Source organism: Erpetoichthys calabaricus, chromosome 8, assembly GCF_900747795.2.
Source record: "Erpetoichthys calabaricus chromosome 8, fErpCal1.3, whole genome shotgun sequence".
In the NCBI taxonomy this organism is placed as follows: domain Eukaryota; kingdom Metazoa; phylum Chordata; class Cladistia; order Polypteriformes; family Polypteridae; genus Erpetoichthys; species Erpetoichthys calabaricus.
Window position 1 is genome coordinate 162,265,087 of NC_041401.2, and position 9,598 is coordinate 162,274,684.

Sequence of the window (9,598 nt, forward strand, 5' to 3'; positions counted from 1 at the left end):
GGTGTTCTGTCTTTGTTGTGTAGGTTAGGCCACTGTACTGACTCTCGACAAGCTGGCTCTTCCAGATAGTCAGGTGCATTCTATAATCAACTGGAACCCCAGACACGTGATCTCCAGTGAACTAATTCAGTGATTTTTGAACACCAATTGGCTGCACCACTGATTAATTAGGAGTGTCATATCAAAGGGGATGTATACTTATTCTGTATTTTATTTTTGTAATTAATATAGTCCATTTTGCTGAGATCTAATTTTAGTTTAATGTTAGTCTTTTCTGTTGATCAGTGTCAAAAAATCAAATAATCCTGTGTGAGTCAATGTTGTATTATAATAAATTCTGAAAACTTCCAAGAGTGTAAATATTTTCTTTGGGGTTAGAGGTAGGTTGGAGGTAGTTAGAACTCTGAATACTTCCCTGACATCCACATTCCTATTAATCTTAGGAGAATCTGACCACTTTATCTACTTTAGTTACCATTTTTCCCAGTCTTTCTCATTCAAGTAACTAAGTATTGTATTTATTTGCGTGTTTAATTGGTTCATAAGACTTTTGCAAAGTGTCTTTTCAACAAAATGCTTTTTAGTTTTGTTAAGCCCACACTACATTTGTGTTTAAAACACAGACATTACCATCTATTTTTGCCGTTCATCCACACTTTACAACCCCTAAAACAGACTTTTGAAAATTCTCTCCACACCTGTATACTTCTAAAAATGGCATCTTTGAATTTCAATGTAGATGGACAAAAAACGTAGACTTTTAAAAATGCAGACTCTAATCGAGCTCTGATTTTATTTGTCTTTATTATATGGCCCTACTCGTTTCAATATCTCATTCCCTAAATGATCACAATCGATGAAAGAAAACCGTGTTCTGGGCATAGAAGAGCAGCTTTCCTTGGTGCTTGTTTTGCTGCTTACTTGCATTCATTTAAATTGTGTTTTTCACAGTTTGACTGCTGCATGCATGTGCAAAAAGCAAATAATTTACTGGTCATTACGGTTTTGCAATAAATTCCGCGGTCGGCACTGTTACTGTTGTAGTGAATAATGCAAACTCATTAAAATCTGATTGTAAATAACTCAGTTGACAGCCTCTTATCGGTGTTTTTTACTAAAACTTGAAATGTAATCCATTTAGTAAGGGGGGGGGGGGGTGCTTTCCACGCAAAAATTAATAACAAGACACTTAAAGTGGACAGGTGTATAAGAATACAGGGCATAGTAAATATAGATACACATGGATACTTTATTTATTTATTTATTTTCTTTGTTTGGTTAGCTTTAGAAATTATTGATACATGATTCTCCGATTGCTGTGGACTACTTATAATCAATTATCTCGAGAACAAATGAACTTGTAGCCGATCACTTAATGCTGCTTTAATATTTGTGGTGCTTTTGTTTAATGACCTGTCACCAGTTGTGAAGATTTGGAGCCAAAAAGGAGATGAAACAACTAAAAACACATTTACAACCCACTACAACTCTCTGATCAGACACCCATTTAGGTTGGATATAGTGAATCCAACTGGGCTTCTTAAGTATGGTGTTTCCCATAGTGATTATCTGGGGAGACATGCAAGCTGCTCGTTCCTTTGTTATAGTTTTTGCTGCCAGGGAATATTTTCTCTCTTCCACCCCAAACCTCAGCAATGGAGGCACACTGTTAACACTGGGACTCTGTGTATGAAGATACTTCAACAAGACCTGCATTATTCATAGTGTAGCCCCCAGTTCTGGGAGTCGGTAGAAGTGGAGTCTTTGTTAATTCAGATGCCAGCTGCCACATGAATGTTACTTTGGGGTCTACAGCACCTGCTCCCCTTGATACAACTTTGCAGATGCTGAAAGGAGAACTGTGCTAAGCACAGTTCTGCACTTTCATACCCTTCCTCCTTTCCTTGTAATTTTCTCTTTTAGGATTGCAAGACAGGGAAGTGGACTTGCAGACACTGAAAGTTTAATTTTTGTTTGTGGGCCCGTCCATACCAGTGTATGGTATGTGTTCAGTCCACAATTTCATTTCTGGTAACTTTTATATTGCTGTCTTCACATATGCCCTTCTTAGATTTCCACAGTTTTTTGTGTTTGAGTAGATTGTGATTAACGTTAAGACACCCTGATGTTGGTGGAACAAAATGTTTATCATTTAATGAAAATTTTTAGCTACCTTATTGATTGTGCATTGTATGTCCGTTTTAATGTTGGGCTTATGTAAACTTCAGAAAAAGTGGTAGCTACAAGTGAAGGATTGCTTTTAATGTTAAATGTCAACACACTCGGTGGGAGAGGTTACATAAATCTGAAGTTTTATGCTGCATTAAAATGAACCTTTCTGTCCAAAGGTACAAACTTCAACTTCAAAAAGGCCACCAACTGGAGATTGGTCAGCATCTCCATGCTTGGAGTTCAAGCAGGACTGGTTTTGTCTTGCATCACAGGGCAGGATTCACCCAAAAGTGCAATGCATATAATGTACCTACGAGGAATAAGAAACATGAGTGTTTTGGACCTGACAAACGGAAGAGAGGCTCATCTGTATGATGTTGCATGTTTTACACACCACAACACAATGGGGGGGGGGGGGCGGGGGAAATGGGGACCAAGACTACAGCTGAGCTCACTGCACCTCTAAAGCCTTTGCACAGGCACCGGCTCTATCAGGTAACGTGTAGTAAAAAGGCCATCTCGTGATACTTTGGAAATGTAAAAGTATGATGTGGTTGTCACACATTTGTCTGTGACATGCACTGTGCTTTGTAATCATGTAATATGACATATTCAGGAGACCCAATCTGCAGCTCAGTCATTAAATTTGACATCCCCATGATTAGAAGTCATGTGATGTGACACCAGTTTAACACCGCATTCTCAAATATACTTAATCCAATTCATTCTTGGATTGATTAAAGGTTGTCCTTAAGTGCAATAGGAATCATTTTTTGATAATGTTGGCTTGTGGCATTGTTGTTCACCTGCATGCTGTTCAGAAGGATAAGGAAAATCTGACTCAATCCTCTTCTTTTTCCAGAATCACCAAGTTCAAGTCTTCATGAGCAACTAGTCACATGACCCTCACTTCTTGTCAAAAATGGCCACCTTAACATGCTGGCATTGCTCACCTTTAATTGAGGCAACATTCAGGTCATTGTTCATGGATTCAAGTGAAGTTCCAATTGAAATGCTATTATGTTCCATCTTCCCAGGCAAACCTGCTGTAGGTTTAGCTAATTCAAGAGTAAGTCCACTTTGACCTGATCAGTTAAAGAGCAATATTGGCTTGAGTGGCTGGGCCCTATCATGCTGATGCTGGCTAGATAGGTTAAGACTGAGATCTTTTATCCTCATGCAGCATCACTGTTCTTCATGTTAACAAAAAAGACAGTCCAAAAAACAACTTGTCAGAAAAAGTTGATGGTAAAATTCAGTTTCATTCCTAATGTGCGCATGCTTATTTAAGCAGTAATAATAATTCTTTGGATTTATATAGCGCTTTTCTCACTACTCAAAGTGCTCAGCAATTGCAGGTTAAGGGCCTTGCTCAAGGGCCCAACAGAGCAGAGTCCCTATTGGCATTTACAGGATTCGAACCGGCAACCTTCTGATTGCCAGTGCAGATCCCTAGCCTCAGAGCCACCATTGTGGCTGCTTTCCCACCTTAATGTTTGTAGTGGACAGATTAATCCTACTGTAGCTTCTGCTCATTCTCATCAAAAGTAAGCCCATCAACCCTGACCTGGTCAATACAATGGCACCATGGCATTAAGCCTCCTTACCCAATCATACTAAACACTTGGTGAATCTGAAAAATGGATAAGTGGGAGATAAAATTGGTCCATTAGCAAGCAGTGTGAAAAGTGTTTAAGGATGTGTCATAAAAGGCTGACCGGGAAATCCACTTACCACTCTTTTGTGCCAAGTGTTATTTGAGTATGATGTCAGTGTGTTTACTTTTACATTAAAAAGTTGAGGAGAGACCTGGGCAAATTTAAAATAACCAATCCTGTGCACGCATACATTTCTCTATAAGGCCTCTGCCCTAAGCGCTAAGGCAGCGAGTTTATGAATAGCTTATACTTCGCCTCCATCTGGGTCAGTGGTGTAGAGGGTCACTTGGACCTTCATTCTCAAGTGGACCTTTGAGCCGACATTCTTTATAAAGTAAAAGTTTTAGTGGAGCAACATTTGTGAAGGAAAATGATCAGACTCCTAGATTGTTGTTTCTGAGAAGCTGTGGCCAAGTGAAATGGCAATGCAGAGTTTTTAAGGATTAAGGCCTTGCTGAAACTTACGATGTTTGATCCTGTAGGATCCATCATAATGAGAATTCACTTTATTTGCCATATACAGTTTCTTGTATTAGGAATTTGTTTTTTACACGCCGCTACTTACTTTTCAGAGACACACAGAGGGAGAGAGGTGCTGGTTTGAGGGTTCTCCTCTTATTCTGTCCTCCACTGGTTTGTCTGTCCCAATTCTGGTCTGACTGCATGTGTGGATTTGGAATTGAAGTTGACTTTTTTTTTTTTTATAATTTTAAATAAAAGCAAATAACAATCCTCACAATCAAGTCAAAGTTAACAAACCAAAGTTCAATCCTCCACCCAAAAGAGAAGAGAGCCAACCAACAAAGCAAAACTTTAAAAGCAGCCAGGAAGGAAAAGTATTCTTTTCCCCCGATTATAGAAGCTTATTCTAAAATGTTATTGATTAGATCCTTCCATATTTTGAAAAGTTTTGAGGAGATCCTCTAAGTAAGAATTAGATTTTTTTGCAATTTCAGACAGTGTAGGACATCGGTTACCCACCGAGTTAAAAATGGTGGGGTGGGAATCTTCCACTTGAGCAAGATAAGTCTATGTGCTAGTAGTGAAGTAAAGGCAATTACGGTTTGCTTGTCCTTCTCCACTTTAAGCCCCTCTGTGAGTCCAGCAAACACAGCTGTTAGTGGATTAGGAGGGATTGTGACACCAAGGCTGTCTGATAGGCATGCAAAGATTTTTGTCCAAAATGTTGTTAATTTGGTGCACACCCAGAACATGTGGCTCAGTGAGGCAGGAACTAAATTGCAAATTTCACAGGTTGAATTATTGCCCTGAAAACTTTTTGGACAATGTTAAACAAATATAAATGCACTTAATAGAAGATTTTAAGTTAAACGATTGAGTGCTTTGCATATGCAGAGCTAGAGTGTATCCCATGCCTGGCTGCCTTCCACCTTGTTTTTCTGAAATACTAAATGAAAGATCCTTTCCCTATTGTACTCTGGTATCTTTGAAAGAATGAGGCTTTAAAATTTTTTTTATAAATTGTAGACCTGCTATCAGAGTCTTCAAGTCTGACCAATATTTCTGGAATAGAAACAGGTGGGTGGTGAGGAAAATTGGGCAGGTTCCATTTAGCAAAGTAGCTTAAAAGTAGTAGAAAAATCATGTTGATAATTATAATTGCTCGTAGGATGCAAAAACATTGTTGATGTATAAGCCTCTAAATGTTTTAATCCGACTTTTTCCTAATATTAAGTACTGTGCATATTTGAGAGGGTGGAAAAGAGTGGTCATCATGTAGAGGTGCAACAGATAACAGCTTCTTTGCCTTCAAGAGCTTCCTGCATTGGTTCCATAGTCTGAGTAAATGAAGAGCAATTGGATTATTAGTGTATTGATGAGCAGGGAGACCAGGCTTATGTATGTTCATCAATTTGTGTCGATGTCCAGGTCTATATGGCTGTACATTTTCCGGCCAGTAACATTTTTTCTTTTAACACCTTGTGTCTCTGCAGTCCTCAGCCAAGAGCTTACGAGCAACCATCGCTGAAGCCTTTGAACGTCTGCACCGTTTCCTGAGGGAACGCCAGAAGCAGATGCTGGAAGAACTAGAGACTGACACAGCTCGGACACTGAATGATATAGAGCAGAAAATCCAGCGCTATAGCCAGCAGCTACGGGACGTACAGGAGGGCATTCAGATACTCCAAGAAAAACTGGGAGAGACTGACAAACATGGCTTTCTTGAAGGTGTAGCCTTGACGTCCAAAAGGTAGGGGCTTGTGCTGGGTGGGCGTTCCATGCTAACTTATTTTTTTTAGTCTGACAAATTGTAGGCACTGGTCAAAATGTGAAGCCAGTCTAGTTCATTTTTCCTGTCTGCTGATCACTTTTCTCCATGATTTGATTCTCTGTCCATGGTGTCTTGCTACCCACAATGGCTGCCTTCTCCAGTGCTACTCTACGTAAACCAGTATTCTGTGTATTATCCATTTCAGGTTCATTTTCTTTTTCTTTGTTGCTTGTAAGAATGGGAATTGGTTAAGGTGGTTTGAGTTTTACCTCATTAGATAACTGCTCAGTGTCCAACTTGTTAATTAAGCATCTCTTCTTTAGGGTAAAAGGCAAAATCCATGAAACAAATCTCACATATGAAGACTTCCCCACACCCAAGTACATGGGCCCCCTGCAGTACACGATCTGGAAGTCCCTGTACCAGGACATCTCTCCAGGTAGCTTTCATGGGGAATATGTGTTACGGGGGTTAGTACACCTGAAGGAAACAAACATTGGTTAATGGAGAGGGAAACTTTTTAGACCATGAGGGAATGAGAGGGCAAAGAGTGGTTGGAATCTTAGGTGGCCCAGCAATAAGCTTGTTAGCTCATTCCTAATGGCACCTGCTCTTGTTTTTCAGTGCCTGCTGCGCTGACTCTGGATCCCATCACTGCCCACCAGAGGCTGATATTGTCTGATGACTGTACCATTGTGGCATATGGTAACCTGCACCCACAACCCCTCCAGGACTCTCCTCGCCGATTTGATGTTGAGGTGTCTGTCCTTGGCTCTGAAGGCTTCTCAGGGGGCATCCATTACTGGGAGGTGATGGTATCTGAGAAGACTCAGTGGATGATTGGTGTAGCTCATGAAGCAGTGAGCCGGAAGGGCAGCATCCAGATACAGCCGAGTAGAGGCTTCTTCTGCATTGTGATGCATGATGGAAACCAGTACAGTGCCTGCACTGAGCCCTGGACCCGGCTGAATGTGAAAAGCAAACTGGAGAAGGTGGGCGTCTTCTTAGACCATGCCAAGGGCCTACTTATCTTTTACAATGCTGATGACATGTCCTGGTTGTATACTTTCCGGGAGAAATTCCCTGGCAAGCTCTACCCATACTTCAGCCCTGGGCAGAGTCATGCCAATGGAAAGAATGTTCAGCCGTTGCGGATTAACACAGTTCGACTTTAAAGAGAGTACTGCTGGTGTCTTGGGGATCCTGGGTTGTGCTTTTCTCTGTTGCTGCTGGGATGGGTTTCTAGTCATATCTAAATATAAATATATATATATGTATTTGTGTGTGTGTGTGTGTGTTTAGAATTCAGGTTTAAAAGCATGGACCTGTTTAATTCTACTTGACCAGATGGACTTGCTGGGTGTGATGGTGATGGTGAGCAGAAACAATGACAACAACTCTTCCTCTACTTGTGTGGTCCTACAAGCAGCATCTTCCAGCTTTTCTTCTCAAGGATATCATAGGGCCACACACTTCATGCATTAATCCCACAAAACACATGTGCCTTCCTCCTGCATGCTCTTCCGTGGGTCCGTGTCGAATAAAGCTGGAGGGCTGCTTGTCTGTGTACTTACCACCTTCACTCCCATCTCTTGCTCTTTGCACTCTGAGGCACCATCTTGTTAGTTTGTACCTATTTTGTTGCCGCTGTCTCCTCAGGCTCTGAACCATTAATTTGACTGCTGACCCCTTTGACCCTTTTTTTCAAAAGAAGGACCCAAATATTCCCAGAACATAATGCTACTTGGTCTCTGCTTTACCACCAACTGCTGGTCTGGGTTGATTTTCTTTTCTAATATATGATGGTGTTGCTGCTTTTTATTGTGTCTGACTGGAGGAGTGGGGTGGTCCTGCTCGGCTGCTGATTAGACCACAGCGTAGTCTTAAAACTGATCTGAGTAGCACTTGAAGTGGTCGAGCTGGGGATGACATACTCTCCTATTCTCTTCTTGCACAACATGACAGCTAAGACAAAAAAAAAATATTTTCAAGGCAAATAAAAGAAATTAAAACAGGACTCTTGTTTGTGTTTTTAATTGAAAACCAGGAGCTAAAGGCTGCAGCTTGCAGGCTTGGAGTTAGGTGGCCTTGGGATGCTATGGGTGAGGATTGGGAACACTGGTGTGTGTGAGTGTGACCACTGAAGTGTATTGTAGGGCTGTTTGGTGACCCTGATTGGCTCATCTGGCTAAGACACATCCCCAGTAAATGTATCGGTAATGGCCGAGAACCAAAGCTGCAGAAGCTCATCTGCCAGCCAGAGCACCAGGGGTGCCTGTGAAGGCCCAGAGAGGGAACACAAGCTTCCTGGAGCATCGATTAGCAGAATGAAGAGCCCCGAGAGATGAGCCTAGTGTGCTGTGCTTTGGCAGCATCTCCAGCTTAATGAGAGCTAACTGCACCCGTGAGGATCTGGCTGCAGCTGTCCCGTTATTAATTGTTTTCCTAATCACAAGCTGTCTTGGACAGGACTACAGGGCTGGCATCAGAGAGTGAGAAGCCACAAGTGTCAGCAGAGACAGGTAGTTTAGCTCTCCACGGGCCTGTCTGTACAGCAGTTGCCAGTTCGTCCTGCAGACGATTACAACTTTCCCACAATTCACAGACATAACCTTCATCTGACTGCAAAGGGAAACTGTGTACCACAGATATTAAGAAAAAGTACAACTCCCCCGACCCCATCCATCAAGATAAGCCCACTGCAACATTAAATATATGTTGTGAGGCATTTGCAGCTGCTGAAGGGCTGAGCACAAATTAAAGGATTGTTTAAAAAAAAAAAAAAAAAAACCTGCACAAATGGTGGGCTACAGAAAAGCCCCGGGCCTGAAGAGGGAGAAGGTTGGGAGCGCATGCACTGATACAGAATGTTGCTGCACCCACCACATAACGAACCACCTCAGGATCCCAAATGAGGACCCGAGTGTGGCCATGCAGTGGGTGACACCTCCACACCACACTAGTTCAAATGAACTTGAACAGTGGCTGGAGTGCCAACCCCAAGGGCTCAGATGCAAATGAGTATTTCAATTGTGGACCCCCTCTGGTCATGATATTACAAGGAGGACCTTGGGATTATTTAGCCTCAGTGTGTGGAACTGCACAGGTGAATTGACCTTTTTCTTGTTGAAGCATCTCCGAGATGCACAAGTACGAGGCACATTCTCTTGCCAATGTTTTCACTTGCTTCACTTTATCCTTTAATCTGTCAGAAGTACCAGGGTATTGATTTGTAACTTTTTAAAAACTGCTTCCATAATCACTTGTCATGGTTGTCGATTCCAAAGCCTATATTATTAAGGCACTTCTGACTTTTGACAATTGAGCCTCATAGCTACCACTGGGCATGGCTGAAGCTGGAGCAGTGTTTCCACCCACTCATAGGTGTTGGAGTCTTCACCAGCACATCTAAAATGACAAAAAGGGCAACCTGAAGTGAAATCTGGTGATGCATCAGTTTTGTGTCAAATGGGGATGGAAGACCAAGAGATAAATGCAAGTCTACCTGCAGGATTTGCTACAAAACAACACCAAG

General features: G+C 41.7%; 1 protein-coding gene across 3 annotated transcripts in view; it reads left to right on the forward strand.

The window, feature by feature from the left end:
* The window catches only part of trim62.1 (tripartite motif containing 62, tandem duplicate 1), a 77,293-nt gene extending 68,440 nt beyond the window's left edge, over nt 1-8,853 (forward strand). For all 3 annotated transcript variants that reach the window (XM_051930376.1, XM_028807700.2, XM_028807699.2), the window contains 3 exons: nt 5,786-6,042; nt 6,387-6,502; nt 6,688-8,853. In XM_051930376.1, coding sequence (XP_051786336.1) covers nt 5,786-6,042; nt 6,387-6,502; nt 6,688-7,238 — 924 coding nt within the window. In that variant the 3' untranslated portion in view covers nt 7,239-8,853. The remainder of the gene's footprint in view (nt 1-5,785; nt 6,043-6,386; nt 6,503-6,687) is intronic.
* The last annotated feature ends 745 nt before the right edge of the window (nt 8,854-9,598 follow it).